The following is a 19,926-nucleotide window of genomic DNA, read 5'->3' as shown; positions in this document are numbered from 1 at the left end:
GCTCTGCACGCTGCCCCTCCCCAACCGCCACCCCCACAACTCCTATCGGCCAGGAACCACGGCCAACAGGAACTGCAGGGGCAGCGCCTACAGACACGGCAGTGTGCAGAGCTGCCTGGCAGCGCCTCTGTGTAGGAGCCGGGGTGTGTGTGTGGGGGGGGGAGGCGACATGCCGCTGCTTCCAGGAGATGCTTGAGGTAAGCGCCGCCTGCAGCCCATCCCCCTGCTCCAGCCCTGATTCCCCTTCTGCCCTCCAAACCCCTCCGTCCCAGCCTGGAACACCCTCCTGCACCTCCAACCCCTCATCCCCAGCCCCACCTCAGAGCCCTCCCCCCCCTGCACCCTAACTCCCAATTTCATGAGCATTCATGGCCCGCCAATTTCCACACCCAGATATGGCCCTCAGGCCAAAACGTTTGCCCAGCCCTGCACTAGGGCCCAGGCCAGGTGCAGCACAGTGTGCTGAGGCCAGCTGTCTCCCGGTAACTCACCTTTGCCAAATCCACCAGGGTGTTTGCCTGGTCATTCAGTTTCCGTTGCTCCATTTTCACACTCCTCAATCTAGAGCAAAAGAAGCGACAGTGGGTCAGTGGCCCCTGTCCAGCAGCTGGAGAACGGAGCCTGGGGCGGCCCTTCCCGAGGACATGCACAGCGTTCCAGAGCCCGGCTGGCTGGCTCCAATGCACAGACATGCAGCTATCGAATGAGGCGGCCCCTGTGGAATCTCAGGGCAGAGGGCCGATCCTCTTGCTCCAAAGCCGCCATGCCCTGCCGGAGAACAAATTTCTCCCTCCAGGAGCCGGTGCCAGGTCGGCAATCAGCCTTCGGGGGCACTTGGGAGCAAGGAGGAACCTTGGTGTCCGAGGCCCCGTGGGGCTCGGATGAGTAAACAGGGCTCCGGCCTCACTGGAGAGCACCCACCCAACAACCAGACGGTGGAGCTACAGAGAACCACTACCATGCAGCTAGGCCTGGAAATGGGACTGAGATGCCCTGTGGTGAATTTGGATGCGGAGCAGATGGGGCCAACTGGGGGATGCAACAAATGTCCCTTCGGGGCGGCGCTGGGCTGATGCGGAGTGGGGAAGCCTTCGTATGAGTGAGAGCCACTGGAGATGTCACAGCTTAGAAGGGCTTTCTCCACAGGTACTGCCCCCACCCCCCCGCTGCAGTCAACCCTGGCCTGACTGCTGCCCAGACCCCCCCACCCCACACCCGTTCTGCAATTAACTCCCCCGGCAGCCCTCCCTCCCCTGCTCCAGGCTGGGCTGCCTGGCATTCAACCCCTTGGGAAGGCACAGAAGCAAAGGGATGGAGGCATCGCTGTCCTCCTCGCTCTGCTATCCCCATCAGCAGCTCCCTCCCTGTGCCCTAAATTGGCCTCTGCTCAGCCTCACTGGGCAGTTCCCATCTCACTGCCTCAAACCTTCCTCTGCTGTGCCCTGAAACTCCACCCAAGGCTCCGAGGGGGGAATTCGGGAGTTCTAAGAGGTTCTAGAGCACGTGTTCCAGGACTGCCCCCTAGATCCAGCTGCCCTGGGCTACAGGATCCAGCCCTGCCTTTTCTAGCGTCAGGGTGGCAAGGAGCGGTGGGGACACAAGGAGCTCTGTTCACAACTAGTGCCTTGCTGGCATGCTGAGGCTAACATGCCAGTTTGCCCGGGAGCAGGATCTGGCCTGTGCTTGCCCTGGGGATGTCTCTGCTGCGATCAGAGTGGTGATTGCAACTCGGCTGAGCAGCCCTGCGCTAGTTTCAAAGTGGCTAATGAGGCCACGCAGACGCTGTCACAGGCTAGCTCTGTGAGGACAGACCTGGGCTCCCAGGCAGGCCGCCCAGCACGTTACTGTGGCTTCACTGCTATTTTTCACCATACATAGACTGAAGCTAGTGCAGGATTCCCTACCTGGGCGGCAGTCAGCCTCTGGTTGCAGCAGAGACACAGCAAGTGACTCAAGCCCCCGGCAGGGAGAGAAGCCCTGGTAAGCTGCTACATGGCTGCTAGCCATGGGGTTCAGGCTGCTGAATGGATCAATGAGGGGGGAGTCAGTTCGGCAGATGCCCCCCACCCCCGGGCAATGGACAGAACATGGATTCACAGGGTAGATTTTGGGGGTCTGAATGGCCAAAATGTTCCATTTCAACAAAACCATGCACAACACAAGGCCACATTCGAGAGACTGGCAGCTCCACGGAGGCGACTTACTTCTGAGCTCTGGAGGGATCGGGCAAAACAAAGACAAAACAGCACATTTTAATAACCCGACAGACAACACGCACTGTCACGCCAGCCGGTGCCCTCCCCTGCCCCGCCCTGCTCCCCCCCAAGAGCCCCGCACCCCTTCACACACAAAGGCCCAACCCGCTTGCACAGATCTGGAAACTGACAGCCGATTGCATTTAGCATCTTGTCCCGCTGGGGGGAAAAGTCTCCCCAGGTTCCTCTGCCCGTTTCCCCAGGGCTTCAATCCCGGACTGTGGGGACGGACCCTAAAATCCCTCCTGTTTTGTGGGCTGAGGTCAGGGCTCCACCGCTGAGGTCACAGTGATAGAGATTTCGAGAGGACAGAGCTGTACTTCTGGGGGGCAGGTGGAGAGTGAAAACCAGAACATGTTGGCGAAATGAACCTGGGGGCAGAGCAGGGAACTCAGGAGAAGAACGGACGCTGATCAGCCCGGGGGACTGGCAAGGAAGGACCCAGGCACCGGGAGTGGAAATGCTGCAACCCTCAGCAAATCTCCAGCTTCGCTATTTCCAAGCCGAAGAGGCTTAGCAGGGGCCAGGCGACTCCAGGCCTCCTGGGGTTCATCCAGCCACATGGCTGCTTTGGGGTGACCCTCTGGAAAGGCAGTTGGGTCACCGCCACTTTCTAGGGCTCTGGGACCTTGTGGGAACACGTCGCCAGGCCATTGGTCTCAGGATTTCTGATGCCAAAGGGCGAGTCACTGGCACAGGACGGGGAGTGCTCGGAGCTCAAACCTGCCCGCCTGCCATGGCTACCTGTGGGAAAGCCTATCTGCCAGCTGCCTTTGTGCCAGGACATCTGGTGCTAGTAGCCAGCTTTATAAGGTGGAGACCGGGCACCCACCATTGCTGTCTCTAAGGGGCTCTCTAGGTGCTTTATCCACAGTGATTTTTAAACATGAGGCTCACCCCTCATGCACAGAGGGGGAAGGGACATGCCCAAGGCCACCCAGAGAATCTTTGGCAGAGCTGGGACTAGAACCCCGGAGTCCTGCCGCGTGGGCGGGTGCCCCCAGCAAGATTGGAAGTGGTACACATCATCAGTCCCTGTGGCTCCCTCCCCGGGGCAGGCCGCCATGCCTCACCTGCGCCAGGCTCAGCCCCCACCTGCCGGCGGGCAGCGTCACTCCCAATCCCTGAGAAGGGGGACAGGCTGCTGGTAGCAGGGTGGCCCGGGCAGGCCCCCAGTGGGGAGCCCTGGTGCACTCAGGTTTGGCCCCACTGCCCCACGCCAGAGGGCTGGCGGGGCCCAGCCTAAGTGGGCAGCATGGCCGTCAGTGTCGCTGCTCCTCCCCATCAAGGGAACACACCGGGCCTGGCAGCCTAAACGCTTGGCTTGGCCAGAGACATCGTGAGTGCAGCTGGGCTGGCAGTGCAGACATCAGTGAAGGGTGGGGAGGGGAAAACTTCCTGGAGCAAAGACTGCGGGCCAGATCCACAGCTACTGGGGCTGCTGGCTGCAATCGATTTATACCAGCCGAGCCTCTAGCCTTCGGGAGGTGATCTAGTCCAACCCCCTGCTCAAAGCAGGACCAAGCCCCAGAGAGATTTTTGCTCCAAGATCCCTTCCCTCCCCCCAAAGTCCATGTGGGGTGGGTAAAACCCCAGGCCCCTCCTCCCCGAGACAGCCCCCTCTAGGTGCCTGGGCTTTGGTCCATCCATGCATCCCCATACACATCCCTCCATCCCTCATTCCTTCTGCATATACACCCATCCATCCCTATACGTACCCATCCCTACACTCACCCAGCTATTCCCAGTGGTTTCCCTTTCATTCAGTGTCATGTTCCAGGTACACCCACAGCAAGTGGTGTCTTCTCCCCTACTCATCTCTATGCAGCACAGGGGCCTTTGTGGGTGTGTTGTGGGGGAAGGGGACACGCGAGGGGCGTCGCAATGGGGAACCAATGAAAAAAAGCCAAGCCAGTCTGCAGACACAGCGATGTGCCCGATGTTGGAGTTTCATTCCCCCTCGCCCCTGCCAAAGAGAACAGACAGACCAACCGACCGACCCTGAGCGAGGGCTGAAGGGGTTTGTTTTTCAGAGCTGGAGTTTCAAAAACGGCCACCCAGGCAGGGGCGGGGGGGGCAAATCCCGTGCAAGCATGTGCCCAGCCCATTGGCACCCAGGCCCACGGGGACCCCTCTCACATGGGGCACCTGGGACCTGCTCTGGGGTCCCGCAGGCTGGATTTCCACCTACTGTGCCCTTCGAACGCCCTGTTTGCTCCCCATGCTCAGGTGGGTGAGAATTGAGCGTGGGCCCACAGTGCCCTGGGAGATGGAGCCCTCTATCCACACAGCAGGGACGCCACGGGCAGCCACGGGCATGCCACATCTGTCTTGCGCTGCTCGGTTCTCCCAGCCCCGAGTGACACCTCGCCACTCACTGGCTGCACCACACTGGCCCTGGCCCTGCACTTCTATGCCCTTTTGTAAGGGGAACTTTGCACCCAACCGCAGAGGAACAAGCAGCACTAGCCAACGATAACAGAGCCCCTGGCAACACCAAGGTATAGCCCTGCCCAGGAGGATGGAAGCCGGTGGGCGCTGAGAGGCTGCTGGCAGTTTGGGTCTGCAATAGCAGGACAAGGCAAAGAGGGACCCTTTTGCCCAGCACCACGCCGGTATCCTTGCTGCTGTCAGTCCGCGGAGCCCCCCCAGCCACGGGAAAGCTAATCGGCGCCTGTTCTGCTCTCTGCGTCGCTGAAGGAGATCTGACGGCGGCGCGTCATGATGGTGCCGGGGCAGGGAGAGCACAGATGGCTCCTCTTACAGTGCAAGAACCGGAGTGTTTCGGGGCCCCGAGACAACAAAGCGTATAAGCACATGCTACAGTGAGTTGATGAATAGGGGTCTGGATACAGGCAATGCTGAAAGCTTGATTCAATGCACTGGTCGGGAGTCCACAGGCCCAGAGAGGATAAATCTGGTACCCTGTGGGGTAGTTTGCAGAGCATCATCTTGGTTGTAATTGGGCTTTGAAGTGCTTTAGTGCTCAGTAGCATGAAGGGGCAATCTGGACTCATCCATGAGGTTTCTAGAGGACCCAAAGGCTTGCAAATGAGTCCTTGGGGAAATATTCTAAGCTGAATTCCCCCTGAATCAGGAGGAAGCAAGAGATGTTTATACTGAAAAACTGAGATCTTAAGTTTGGCGACTGGAGTCGTTTTAAATGGAGCTGATGGAAAACCAAGAAAAAAAATTGGTGGACAATGTTTAGAAATTTTTTTCTCCCTTTTTTTTGGTCAAAAATCTCAAAATTTGAAAAGTTTCAGTCAGTCTGTTGGAAAAACAGGAGGGAAAAAAGGCAAATTTGTAGGAATCTGTCAATTGCTGAAAATTTGACAAAAGTGAAATTTCAGCCATATTTGTCCCCATTTTTTCGTCAAAATTGAGATTAAATTTTCCATCAAAATTCAAAAGCTGGACAAGATATTTTTGCTGAAATTGAAAATTTCAACTTTTTGCATAGTTGATTGAAAAATGGAACTAAGCAATTGGCAAACATTGTACTGTGTTCTCTCTTGGGTCAAAAATTTTGACCAAATTTCATGGGAAAGTTTTGGAATTTCGACGTGAAATTTTATCACATCAAATTTTGACATAATTTTTGGGGGGCAAAATTTGAAATTTTGATTAAATTTGATGTTAAAATTTGAAACCACAAGAATTTTTTTTGCTCGTTTTCTCAACACAATTTAAAAAAAACTGTCAAAACTTTAACCTTTTTCATCCACATTTTGGAATGTTAAAAATGTTAATCAGCTCGTTTTCACTCCTGCCCCAGTCCGTGTCCTCCCATCCGCTTCACTCCCCCAACCTCACGGCCTGGAAACTCCGGAGGGTACCAAATATGAAGCAGGTAAAGGTGTTGGACTTACTGATGGATGGCTTGGAGGAACTTACGCTGGTGTTTCCGAACTTTGGCATGGTCAATCTTCTTCACCAGCTTGGTGTGTTTGTAGATGAGCCAAGTTTCCCTGAGTACGTTGGCAGCAGCATTTTTCACCTGGGGGAAACAGGAATAATTATGGTAGTCAACGGGCTGAGTAGATTGGGCATTGATCATCTTTTGAGCCAACTTGCAGGGGGAAATTCACCCTGGGCAGGGAAGTTAACACACAGCCTAGATGCCACATAAAACTCCCTTCAGCCCCACCCCAGGAATCCCAGAATCCTGTGTTTCCCAGGGCTGAATTTCTCCGCCCCTCCCCCCCCCCAAAAAACACGATGGCTGGAGTTTGTGGGGTGCAGGGAGATCGGGGCAGTGGGAGAAGGAACAGGTGTGGGGAGCGGGAGAGATTTCTTACCCGCTTTGTTAACTGTGTGTCCATCATAAAATTGTGCACGTGTTTTTCAGCTTTGGTGAGTTCCAGCTTCCGGGCCACCACAGCGACAACCAGGGCCGTACACCCAGCACCCTGGGACCGAAATAAGAAGGGGCACGGGTAAGGGAAAGCAGAACTCGGGATACCAGGAGAGAGGCTGCTAGGACGTCTGCCTGCAAGGGAGCTAGAGCTGAGGAGAAGAGGTACCAGCACCCAACTAGATTTTTCATAGGGGCACCGGGTGGTGATCACACTGAACCCTGAAAAGTTTGCAGGGATGCTGGGAACATGCCATGGGAGCCTGCACTGTTCATGGCAGCAGGGAGTGAGAGATAGGGTATTTCACCCTCACTAGGAGAACATGTCTCTTCGTCTCTTTCTAGTGGCTTGTCTTTCTAAGAGGATAAGAGCCTACTACAGCTGCCAGCTAATGGAGTCACCTGTTTAGCTCAAGCCACAGAGGTATATGCTTTTTTCATGCTGTAGGCTGCAGGTTCAAACTCCAAGCAGGAGTGGTTAGAAAAACAGAAATATGGCCTCTATGTCTGCAGAGCTGGTTTTCGACTCAGCTCTCTATGCAGCCGGGATGCCCCTGGCCAACAGCCCGCCCCAGGCCCCCTTGGGCTTACCATGATTCCAGTGAGCAGGCACACCCCCTTCCCGCAATACGTGTGCGGCACCATGTCGCCATAGCCGATGGAGAGAAACGTGATTGAAATTAACCACATTGCTCCCAGAAAATTGCTGGTCACTTCCTGTTTGTCGTGATACCTGCCAAGAGGCAATAAAACACAGGTCAAGGGTTATCCAGTGCCTCCCTCCCCCGGCACCAGTGCCAATGCACACCCCGACAGGAGCATTTCAGAATCGCTCATCAGATCTTAATCCAACACGGGCCACAGCCTGGGGCTGTCACAGGGCTCTGCATCAGGCCAAGAGGGCTTCTGTCTGACCGCAAAATACCAGGCCAGAATCTCTCCTCTGCGACAACACTGCAACTCCTTATTTGGACTGGCAGATCCCTCAGGGCAGGGGCTGGCCACTGCTTTGGCTCTGTGCAGCGCCTAGCATAACAGGGCTCCTCCTCCTAGCTGGTCCTTAGGCACGACTGTAACAAACACTGTTTATAAGAATAAAGCTAGTGATGTAAAAGTAGTGCACATGGGAGTGGAGCCCGGCTCATAATCCCCACCTGCTGAGATTTAAAGTTCTTGCACTGCCCAGGCTCTGTACAGAGGGCTGGCTCCTAGCTGCCTAGACTCCAGGCTGGGGGGGTTTCCCAGTGGAGCTAAGGAGGGGTGTGTCCATAAGGCTGCGATCTGAACTAGGGACCCCCTGGCACGCCCTCTCTGTGCGCGTTCCTGCCTGGCTCACACCTGCTAGGATGTGGGCGGGGCTGCTTCACCACTGTGTGGTTCCCTCTGCTGTCTCTGCAGGCAATGGGGTGATAACACTGAGGTCTAATTGCTGTGATTGTCCAGGGAGCCAAAGGAGCGAGGGCTCTGATCTCATGCGCGGTCCATGAGATACAGGCACCTGATGCCTTTAAATAGCCCAGCCTACAGCCTTTGCCGAAGTGTTTCACAAACACAAATGAATCCATCCTCCCCAACCCTGTGGGACAGGAGTGTCAGGAGCCCCACGTTGGACAAGGAAACTGAGGCATGGACAGGTAATTTACCCCTGGGCAGCAGGTCAGCACAGTGATTCTTCTGGTGGTGATTCCTCCTGTGCCAGCCCCTCTGCCCAGAGGTTAATTTCACCTTCAGTGACTTGTCCAGATGAAATTGGTGACAGAACACCGGCCTCCTGGCTCCCAGGCCAGTGCCTTGGCCGCTCGGCCTTGCCTGTCTTTCCACGCAGTTACATGGTGACTGCTGGACATCGCAGCGCTAGTGAATCAGGGCTTTGCATCGGAATCCCCTGCTTCAAGCCTGTGAATGGGGTTCAAAATTCCACCCGGGGCTGCGGGGGCCCCCTCCCCTGGTCTCAGAGCCACATGCGCTGTCAGATTTCAGAGGTCTCAGCTGAGGGGAGATGGAATCTGTTTAAAAACCCGGAGCCTCTTGGAAAAGAGAAACATCTGCAGCCATCACATCACGTCAAGGGGGAGGTGTTTTGCCAAGAAACCTCCACCGGGACCTGGAATGGGAAAGGCAAGCCGGGGACGCTGGCTGGAGATATACAGGCTTTTCCTGTCTGGCCTTGGCACCTGCATGGGATCGGGGTGTGAACTAGCTGCTAGTGGTCTGGGCAGCTGACCTAGCAGCCCAGAGAGTCCTCACAGGACACTGACACTGCGCTCTGCATCGCTCCTCCCCACTGCTTGCCTCTCTTGGCATGTGTCCTGCTCCTGGACAGAGAAAAGCCAGGAGCTTCTCCAACAGAATTCTGCTGTTATCTAGCCTGCCACTGGCTTTGGTGCTGGACTGATCTAAGGACTAGGGTGACCTAAGGACTTTTCCTTGCTCCTGGGGAGCGGCAAGGGAATCGCAGGTCTGTGAAGGGTTCAGATCCCGGGAGCCGGACTCCCCAGTGGCTATGTCAGCAGCACACAGTGGGATGAAAGCGGCTGGCAAAGGACAGTGGACAATGCTCCCGTGCAAGGGAATGATCTGCCGGGGAAGGTGACACCCCAACCCCTGACATGGGGAAATGTACTGGGAGACTGGATGGGGGTGGGCGCCCTTCCCACAGCCCCCATTGGCCTGGAGCAGTGAACCTGCAGACGGGGCTGGTAAACAAACCGGCCTGGCCAACCAGGGGCTTTGCCTGAACAAGCGGCGGCCCTAGTTTGAGAACCACTGAATTCAACTACATTTATGCCCCCTGTAAGGCCCCTTTAGACCCCCAGACAGGTATAAAGGGGCCTTGGTCTCAATCTCCGAAATGCTCAGGTAAGATCAAGGCCTTAGCCTTGCGTATAGGGGTGAATTCCCCCATAAGCACAGCAGATTGGGAAGAGTCTCTTTCCCCTTTTCATCTGCAGGGTAACAGTCTCTCTGCAATTTAACATCACAAGGCCAAAACCACTCCTGGAACCTGCCCCTTTACCTCGCACGGGAGTCTGCCAGAGGCTACTGCTCAGATATCGACACGAGGAGGTTGACCAGCCGTGTTCGCTCAGCCAGCCCGCACTGCAGCACCCGGGGGTGGCTGACTCGTTGGATGAAGATAAATGGCAACTCAGAGCATCAGTTTACAGACCCCCCCACCCCATGACCATGTGGGGATCACACTGGGAACAAGAGATCTACACAGCGACTGCACAGTGGAACAATCCATAGAGGTGTGGGGGAGGATGGGGGAAGCCGGGTGTGTTAGAAATCAACCTGACAACGTGTGCAGAACACAGATGCGGCATGTAAGTGAGATGCCAGGCACATGTATGACACAGCTGGCCACCCACATGCCTCTGTCATAGGGGACATTCTATTCCAGCATTCGCAGAGTGGGGAGAAACTCGCACCTGATACAACCTCTTAGCAGTTTAGCCGTGACATTTTGCGGATGGGTCTGAACCAGGGACAACAGAAATCTGCAGGGGGGAGAGCAAAACATCTGAAAGGTGGTATGAAAGTGAAGGAAAGTGCTTCGCGTATTACCTGTGCCCTCTGCGAAGTTCAGTAGAGAATTAAGTCTCCCAAGGACCTTGAGGAATCAATCAATAATAATTTGGCCTTTCTGCATCTTTTCTCCATGGATCTCAAAGCATGTGAAATTAATTTCACCTCACAACAGCCCCAGCAGGTAGGCAACATCCCCTGTTTTACAAGTGGGGAAACTGAGGCACACAGGCGGGGCAGCCTGGATCAAAGAGTGAGTTGATGGCAAAGCCGGGAATAGAACCCAGCAGTCCTCAAACTCTAGCCAATCAAAAGGCTCAGATACTGAGTCAGCCAATCCACACAAACCAGTTGAAGCTACAGAATTGGGTAGATCTACCTAGTTAAGTTAGTAATCAGGTCACCCGTCACTGTGGTATCTGGGTACCTGAGGTCTCAGGAGAATATGCTCTTGTACATAATTTCCTGAGATTCTTGCTTCTGGAGGGAAATGTCACAAGAAGTGACCATTGCTGGCAGGAATGGTGCTCTTTGTGTCCCAGCAGGAAGCATAAAGGCAGTGCAAAACCCAGGGACGGCTCTAGGTATTTTGCTGCCCCAAGCACGGCAGGCAGGCTGCCTTTGGCGGCTTGCCTGCGGGAGGTCCCCGGTCCCACAGATTTGGTGGCATGCCTGCAGGAGGTCTGCCGAAGCCGCGGGACCAGCGAACCCTCCGCAGGCATGCCGCCGAAGGCAGCCTGCCTGCCGCCCTCGCGGTGATTGGCAGAGTGCCCCCTGTGGTTTGCCGTCCCAGGCACGCGCTTGGCATGCTGGTGCCTGGAGCCGCCCCTGGCAAAACCAAGCATTTCAGACCCACGTGGAGAAAACAGAAACCACGTTCAAGTTTGGACAAAGATTCCAAACTCTGGCTTCTCCTCACTTCAGCACCTGAGCCACCCACTCAGTATCCAAAGGCTACGAGCCAGCCCTGAGAGGATAGCTACTTTCAAGCCACAGCTGATTTGCTTGGGTTTAAACTAACCACCTAGAGATATAAAGAGCTTTGTGAGCCACCAGGTCAAAGCTCTGCAGCGGAGGTGCAAGAAAACCTCCCCCCACTGATTTCTGTTGCTCTTGGTTCACTAGTCCTCAACTGACTTCCGTGAGTCACTTTTGCTGAGGCTGATGTCTTTGGGTCGCAATCATTTTTGCCAAAGCTGGAATTGGAGTTGGGGGAGGTGGGGGTTAGAATGGACAGTGGGGTGAAATTCACTCCTGTGCAGAGAGCCAGCACAAGACGTAGACATGACTTAAGCCCTGTTTTTAAGGGATTAAGTAGGACTTAAGTGGTTCATGGGACTCACACAGGCTTCTGCACCAGGCTGAATTTCATCCGTAGTGAAATAAACGTCTTCCCATTTTTGGCTACTTAAGCCTTGTATAGAATCATAGAATCTCAGGGTTGGAAGGGACCTCAGGGGGTCATCAAGTCAGTCCAACCTCCTGCTCAAAGCAGGACTAACCCCCAACTAAATCATCCCATGTAGAGGAACCAGTGACCAGAAATAGCACCGGGGACTGGCAGGGTAGCTTTCTCCACCTCAGCAGGGCTCTGAAGGCTCCCTCCTGCCCATCTTGATCCGCCTCACTCCTCCGAAATGTATCTCAGCACTGAGACACAATTCCAAGGGCGGTGTTCTTTTGAAACCAGCATCTAATAACACCTAATGCTTCTGTCTGAGATGGCCGCCCTGCCTAGAAACCCTGAGCGCAAAATTTCACCGGGAAAAAAATGTGAACCCAGAAAATGAAGGGAAAAAAACCCCACAGGGCTCTCAAGGAAAAAAGAGGCCGGGCAGGGGTGGTAAAAACCCAATCCAAAATAACTGGCACTGAGCAGTGTTGCAAATCTTGCCAGACTTGTCAAAGTTCTGCAGCAGGGCTCCAGAGGCATGCAGGGGAGGGGAAAGGAGAGAAAAGAAGAGAATGTAAAACTCAAAGCAAAAATAAAGGATCGAGAATGAGAGAGAGAAAGAGAGAGCCCCAAACCAGTCAGAAATCAGATTCAAGCAACAGGAGACTTGGAATTTAGGATTGCTGCGTTCCTCAGACAGACCCCCGCTGCCCCATTCAGATCCCTACAGTCAGACATGCCCTGGCCTTCCCAGCCCCTGCCCCACCCCCTCTCATGCATTTGCTCTCAAAAGGGGGTTCTGCAGAAAGGGTCGAGTGAACCTTTGAAAGTTTGGCTTGGAACCTCAGTGGTGAAAGCACTGCAGGAGGGAAGCACTATGGGAAAAATACTGCTCATCTGTTGGTGGAAAGGAGATGATGTGGTGAAACATTATGGGTAAAAAAAATAATCTTGGTGTAATAGGTTGGTCTTCTGTAGGTGCCTGGATGGATGAATGGATGCAGGAGAAGCTGGAATGAAGACACTGAGCTGTTAACTTCACTCCCATCCCCTCTCTCCTCGGCTGACTAACTTGGTGACAGTGGAGTGGGGCTAAGTTAAGACCTTACGTTCTTTAAAAAGAATAATTCCTGAGCTGACCCCCGCTAGAGACAGCTGCTGAAGGAAGCAGCCATTGTGAGAGGGCATTACATGACAGCGTTTGCTATTGGGAAAAATTCAGGCCTGGCTGGAGGTCGGCCAAGCCACTTAAGTCCTGCTTACACACCTTGGCACAAGTGGGAATTAAGCGGTGCCCAGGCCTCATGCTGAGCCTCTGCCCAGAGACGAAGGTCACCCTTGCAGGGCAAAGGATTCCAGAAGTGCCCGCTCACACTGGGTTTGAATGTGACTCAGTTTCTAAAGGGCCCCCTGCACCACGCACAGCAGGTGAAAACCTGGCCCCAATGCAGAATCTTCCTCCATTTCTGCCTTTCACCTTCCCTCTAGCCCTCATTTTCCTCTTGATTGCAGGGATCGCTCCTGGGACTCTTTTAGCGCATTTGACTTGTGCTGCTAAAGATGGAGAAACGCTGAGTAGCTAAAAACACCCCGAGCTGTGAGAAAGGCCTTTGGAGACATTTTAGCCAAACCCTCATTCATTCTGTAAATAACGAGGAGTGAATGTTTCCTTTCCAGCTGCTGTTGATTGTCTTGATTCTTTTCCAGGTTTTATCGCTGCATCCACATAGTAAGAAATGGAACCACCTGTGGCTTGATTCATTTTGCTTTATGGAAACCACAGCCACAGCCTGTGAACCAGAGCCTGAGCGCCATGCAATAAATTGGTACCGTGTGAATGATTTGTAATGAATCATTTATACAACAAATTTTACCTTTTTTTTTTTGTTCCCTTCCATTTATGACTCAATGGGAGAGGGTGAGATTCTGACCCGTGTTCATTGTTCGTAAATTTCATCCGTGGATCAGGGAGAATGCTTCAGCGAGTCACCTGGTATCCTCTCTGGCCTGTGATTAGACACCTTGTGTCACTGACCTACACCTCCCGCCTTAACAGATCTCCAGGGAATTGTTCAATGAATTGTTCACCGGTGCAGAATGTTACCACCTTGTATTGGGAGCCTTGTACGCCCCTCCTTTGCCTTAAGGCAGTAATTTTCCACCTTCTTTCATTCGCGGCAGACCCTCTAAAACATTTCAAAGGGAGGAGCAGACCCCTTTGGAAATCTTAGTCATAGTCTGCAGACCCCCAGGGATGCACAAACCACAGGTTGAAAACCAACTGCCCCAGGGTAAGGGACGGCACAAGAGATGGATTAATGGTGAACTGAGCCCCTCGTTGGGAATTCACTCTTGGCTAATATTCCGCCTTAATATTCCATTTCACGAGGATCCGGGCTAGTAAAGCCAAAGAGGTCAGACTTTCGTGGAAGGCAAATGCCAAAAAGACATAGCTCAACATTTGCTTTGGAATCTGAGCAAGAATTTTTGTTCACTAATTTCCTCAGCTCTAATTATTCATGGACATTTCTTTGGAGCCCATCACACTAATATCGAGCCTGGACGTGAGGAGCTAGGTATTGATGATCTTCAGATTCAATCACTATTGGTGTGAGCAAGGGGAATGTTAGGAATCTGTCAGTAGGATAAATACTCCATTATATTTTGGTGCATAATAACCACACAAGGGTTGAGGGAGTAATTGACTATTTATGCAGCACGGAAAGTGTGCATGGAGCCTTAAAGGGGAGAAACTGAGGTAGAGAGAGAGAGAGAGGAAGTGACTTGCCCTCCGGGTCATATGGCAGGCCAGGGCCAGAACTGAAAATAGAATCCAGCCGTCCTGGCTTCCACTCCCCTGCTCTAACTGCTATACTGCACTGCCGCCCTGCTCACTCACTGAAAAGCTGTGTCCTACATGCAATGCACTAAATTCAGCTTCCCTTCAGCACCCTGGTGCAGCCCAAGGTAGCCTTATACAACGTTACAAGAGAGACAGCTGACAAGCAGGGCCAGGAGAGGCGGGGGAGTGGGACACTACTTCTCTGACGTGGTGGAACTTGACACTGAGCAGCCTCAAAGCAGGGCTCAACAGAGAAAAGGTTGCTCCATTCTCTGCTGCGCTTGCTCCTGTCTTCCTCGGGGCCTTTTCCGAAGAGCCGCTAGCCTGTCCCTAGTGAGAAATATAGTTTAGAGAATCGCCTGCATCTTATTTCCAGAATCTGGAACCCCTTAGATCCAGCTCTTCTAGAACTGCTTGGATCCAGAAACTGGAATCCCTTGGATCCAGCTCTTCTAGAACCAGTTGGGTCCAGCTGTTCTAGAACCTCTTGAATCCAGAATCCGGAACCTTGCTCATCCAGATTTTCTAGAATGCCATCTTTGCAGAATTTGGAACCTTTCTGAACTTCAATCTTCCACCAGTGATGCTGGAGAGGGATTGCCCGAGGGAAGAGAAAGATGAAAACAGAGGCTGCAGGGGGGTAGAGAAAGGAGTGAAATGGGACAGGGAAGAGGAGGATGACAGAAACAGAAGGGATAGCGCAGAGGACAGAAAGGACAACTAGAAGGATTTCCCAGTGGTGGGAACGAGGTGATTTTTCCCCAAGTTGAACTAGTTCTGTCTGTTTGACAGAAAAAAACCCAAATGAAATTTTGGGGTGAGTGCCCCCGGTTTTCCCAGTGCCCTGCTGGTGAGAGCATCACCTGGAGCAGCTGTTCACACACTGGGCTGTTCGAAGCAGTAGAGGAGCAGGGTCATTATTTCGCTGGTGATTGGTTTAATGGCCTTTTGGCCAGGGAGGCCGGGTGGCTCAGTGCGCCTTGCAGCACGGCAGGGCTTTGAGGTTTCCTCTATGATGCCAGGTCAAATCCAGCTGAATAGCAGTGAGGAGGAACAGCTTCTGGGTGGTGGTTGATACACATCCAGGTGGAAGATGGTTGGGACTCAATCCAGTTCCCTCTGGACAGGCAGCCCTGACTGGCATCAATTAGCCACTTGGTTGTTTGCCTTGGCCCAGAACCTAAGAGCCATGGAGACAACTCCCCTCTGGGTCAGGGCTGAGATGCAACGGCAGGGCAACGTGGATGGGTCTCTCTCTCCCAAAGCTGGCTCCGCTCTGCTCCGGTCTCCAGGGCTGTCACAGCAGGAGTTTCCACTGGCCCCAAACTTGCTTTTTAGAGGCACGGGATAGTAGAGCAGTGCTGAAAACCCGCACTTTACTGAAGTGAACCCTGGGGTCCGGGACCTCTTCAAGGCCTGAGTGGCATTCACACCTCACTGCTGCTGCTCCTCACTGACAAATGACACCAGGCTAATAACCAGGCACCAATAGTCATTTCGCCTCCCCCATGAACACAGCTGCTGCAGCTGATGGCAGCACCCTGCACTGACCCCACCCGTACCCTGCGGTCTCTGTGCTGGCCCCCCCACGTGGGCAGCTCCAGCGGGACAGGGGTGATGGAAGGGAATTCTCCACCTCGCACTGGCCCCTTGTTGGTTTCTTTTAGCCTGCAAAAAGCATTTTAAATCCAACTGAGTGGCTGGTGAGAGGGGCCAGACTGGCATCCTTCAGGCCGGGGTCCTCTGCCAAGGTGGCACAGCATGGGTGACTGGAGGGCAGAACTCCCCCACGCTGCACCATGCTGGTAATCAGCCTCATCTCCATGGGGCGAGAAGGGAGTTCAGTCTGTGGGTCTTCTGGTCCCTGGCCTCAGTGCCAACCCAGGGTTCTCTCACTTTTCTCAGAGAAAAACCTCATCCTGCCCGCTGAGCTCCGACAACTCATCACACCTGCCCGAGCAGTGAAATGCAGCTCAGCAGAGAGGCTGGTGTAGACTGGCCTCCAGAACTTCTGGGCTCTATTCCTGGCACTGCCATTGACTCCCTGTGTGGTCTCAGGCAAGGCACTGCCGTGTTCTGTGCCTCAATTGCCCCATCTGTACAATGGGGATGACGCTTGCCACTTGTTTCCCAGGTTGGGATTGTGAGGAGTCACCCAGGAGCGTCTGGAAAGCACATTGAGCTCCCTCGATGAAAGGCACTAGAAAAAGGAACTCGATTGTTGTATAGACGTGGATTCTCCATGCTGGGTGTCATCTAGATTTTTGCAGTCCAGGCTGGAACCAAACACAGAAACCAAGAATCCCCATCGCAAATCAGAGCCAATGCAAAGCCCAGAGGAGCTGGGGAAATACCAGCCTCAGCAGATCCGGAACGGTGATGGCTTCCCTGGAGAAGGTTCTGTGTTTGTACCTGCCTGTCCCCAGAGTGGGGAGGGTGCAGGAGTCTGTGGTCCTGCTGCATATATCGCAGCGATTCCTGCACTGGAAAGGGGCGTGGGCCGTTGGACCCAGGGCTACCCCCAGTGTCTACACCAGGGGCAAGGTCAGTGCTCAGAGGAATACCATTTTTCACACCCCTGAGTGATGTTTTAACTGTAGACCAGGCCACAGAGAGGGGCAAGCCCCGCAGGGGGGACCTGGACAAGACGCCTGCTTCCCTTGCGACTGGCTCTGATGAGAATTGGCAGTCCAGCCCCGGCCCTTAGAGACCTGCTGGTCCCGGTGCCTGGAGTTTGGCTCCATCTGAGCCAGTGGGCAGATCTTGGCCCTGTGGGGATGCTGCAGTTCCGATCCTAGGGGTACCGCTCTACAGGGTGTGTGATGAAAAACTTCCCCCTGCCCCAAGGCCGGGGACTCTGATGCACAGAAGGATCAATCTGTTGCCGAGGTGAGACCACCCCCAGGGGAGGGGGTCTCCTCCCTCCAGAGCGTGGCTGTTCCTACCACCTGGCCGTGCCAAGGAAAGCAGACTCCTACCACTAAAGGGTTAACAGCCCAGCTCCTGGCCCGAGGTCTACGGGGATGGAATGGGAGCCTGCAGCAAAGCATGAGGAATCCACGCTTGGAAACCTCCTGCCAAGCAGTGGCAAGCTCTTCCCAAGGGAGGAGGTCGAGGGAAGAAGTGGTGCTGGATTCCTGGGTGCACCTGGAATGGCTTAGCTGGGGGGCAGGCAGAATGTCGGAGGCACCTGCCCCCATCAACATGAAATGCAGAGGTTCGAAGTGGAATGGCTCCAGCCTGCTTTCAAGGTTCACGGTTCCTTTGCTACGAACTGGATCCCTCCCTCCCCTGCCTGCGCCCACCCCGCCAGTTGCAGCTAATCTTAAATTCTTGGCAGGCGCAAGGCTCGGCAGTAGGAGGCAGCTCCCCGTGCAGGATTGAGGCTACTGGTTTCTAGGAAGGAAGACTCACAGTTTGTCCCTATGAGCAGCATAGCAATTAGAAAGGGAAAACAAGAGCAGATTAATGAGCAGTCCCGATGCAGAGGAGAAGTGGTAGACGGAAAGAGGAGAGGAGAGGAGAAAGCACACATACACACACACACACACACACACACACCCCCCCCAGGCACACTGTTCGGGTCCCTTCCGACCTGTGCCGAAGGCTCCGGTGCAGCTGAAGGAGCACACAGTCGGTCGGTCACGAGGCGCCTGCTCCCTCAAATGCCAGAGCTCAGGACCTGCCCCCTGTATGATGGGATCCACCCAAGTAAAAGAGGAGGCAAAGGGCCAGATCCTCAGCTGGCATCAACTGGCCCAGCTCTGCTGGAGTCAATGGGATCAGAGCCCCAGTGGGTATAAATCAACCTGGCCTTGGCCTCTAGGATCCCAGCTCCACTGAGTTCACTGACTCCATTGACTGAGGCTGTGGCCCACGGGTGCGCTGAGATGGCCGAGGGAGGTTATTGCCACCCTGAGAGCTCTCGGCCTGGGCAGGAGCTCCCCCTTGTTTGTAGGGAAAAGAGGGAGCCCTCACCCCGAGGGTGCAGCAGGTACCCCCTTGCGTCTGGCAGCAGCACCGCGACATGCCAGGCTGGGGGCAGAGGCCTGGCGGCGAAGGGGAGAACAGAGGTAGAAGGGGTCGGAGTGGGGAAGAGAGGCAGGGAGGCGGGAGGAATCCTAGGACAGGGAGATGGCTCCAACCGGCTTTGGGGCTCAGAGGCTCATCTCAGCGGAAAGCAAAGCATGGAGGAGGCCCTCCACTCCACCTGAAGGGAGGCGCGGGGAGGGAGCGATGCACCTTCAGCGGCTTTTACTTCCGAAATGGCAAAGAAAGGAAGAGCTAACGTAAGCCAAGAGCACAGGGCGTGTTTAACTAGCTCTGGATCGGCTCCCAGCTCTGCCCACTCCCCAGCACGCACTCAGGAAGGCCCCTGCCCTTCACAGCCGCTACCTCCGTCCGTTCAAATAACGGATCATGGTTGGCGAAGGCCAGAGTCACGCCCGCCTAGCAGAAGCCGACCAGCTGCTAGACGGCTGGGCTGAGCGGGAGAACAAGCCACAGAGGGGAAGGGCTGGTGACGCTGCGCTGCTCCCCACATCTGCGGAGATGCTGGGAGATGAGAGAGAGGAGGAGCTCGGCTCACGCTAGCAGAGTGGGGCCGTCAGCTTCCAATGACCAGGCCGTGCCCAGCGGCCTATGAGTCAGCTACAGCTGGGGCTTTAGCCCAGGCAGGTGGCTTTTCCATGCAGAGGCTGTGGGTTCGCTCCCTGCTGGTGACCCTTGTTACATATGGCTGAAGCTGGCAGCAGACAACCAAAGGGCCCTTTCCCTCTACTGGTAGTGGGATCATATATGCAGGGGTCCCCAGCTCTGGTCTATTTAAGGGAGGGTGGTGTGTCTCCAGCTGCACTGGAGGCTGCCTTTCAGCGCTGTGCCCTGGAGGGCCCAAGCTCCTGCAAAGGGCCTGTGTGCAGAGCCTGCCCCACCCTCCGCACGAGGAGCCCTTACCTCTCGCACACGCGGACCGTCCAGGCGGCAATGATCCAGGAGGAGATGCTGAAGACCAGCAGCACGGTGCCGGGGCAGATGGTCATGAGGGTTTTCATGATGAAGCGGGTGTTAAAGTTGATCTTGTTGAGGGCGCCGATGCTGCGGGAGGAGGCGTCGGTGAAGAGTTTGCTGTGCAGCAGCATGACGCGCCCGATCAAGTAGAGCCGCAGGAACATGGGGATGGAGAGGATGATGTCCACATCGGCATTGGCCACTGAGGTGGTGTAGGTGAAGGCTAGTCGGGCCGTCCAGGTGAAGAGGTACTGGCCTGGGATGGGGTGGATGGCGCACACAATCAGCTCCAGGCTGATGAAAAGGATCCGCTTGTAGGTCATGGCTATTCTCCAGTCGTCCGCCCCGTTGTCCACCATGAAGAGCTGGGCAGGGAGAGGGGAGGGGGGTTAGAGGCAGGGGGTTGCTTTAAGATGGGTCGAAAGGCCCAGCAGCAGCAGGACCTGACGCACTAGGGCAGGCAGCGAGTCACTGCAGGGGTGGGAACTGAACTCACCCCTCCTGGTGCCGCTCCCTACCCACTTGTAGTGACACCCGCCTGGAC

General features: G+C 54.8%; 1 protein-coding gene across 2 annotated transcripts in view; it reads right to left on the bottom strand.

Moving 5' to 3' along the window:
* KCNN1 (potassium calcium-activated channel subfamily N member 1) overlaps positions 1 to 19,926 on the bottom strand; it is a 28,797-nt gene that overhangs the window by 1,511 nt on the left and 7,360 nt on the right. Inside the window, exons 3-7 of one of the 2 annotated variants that reach the window (XM_032795598.2) lie at positions 19,329 to 19,747; positions 7,204 to 7,345; positions 6,557 to 6,667; positions 6,128 to 6,255; positions 492 to 561 (exon numbers count right to left, since the gene is read on the bottom strand). In XM_032795598.2, coding sequence (XP_032651489.1) covers positions 492 to 561; positions 6,128 to 6,255; positions 6,557 to 6,667; positions 7,204 to 7,345; positions 19,329 to 19,747 — 870 coding nt within the window. Of the gene's footprint in view, positions 1 to 491; positions 562 to 6,127; positions 6,256 to 6,556; positions 6,668 to 7,203; positions 7,346 to 19,328; positions 19,748 to 19,926 lie in introns of those variants that run through there. The other variant, XM_075070928.1, reaches the window with a different exon arrangement.

This window comes from Chelonoidis abingdonii, chromosome 11 (genome assembly GCF_003597395.2).
Source record: "Chelonoidis abingdonii isolate Lonesome George chromosome 11, CheloAbing_2.0, whole genome shotgun sequence".
Lineage (NCBI taxonomy): Eukaryota > Metazoa > Chordata > Testudines > Testudinidae > Chelonoidis > Chelonoidis abingdonii.
Note: the sequence above shows the minus strand (reverse complement) of the source record. Positions and strands in the feature narration are given on the sequence as shown.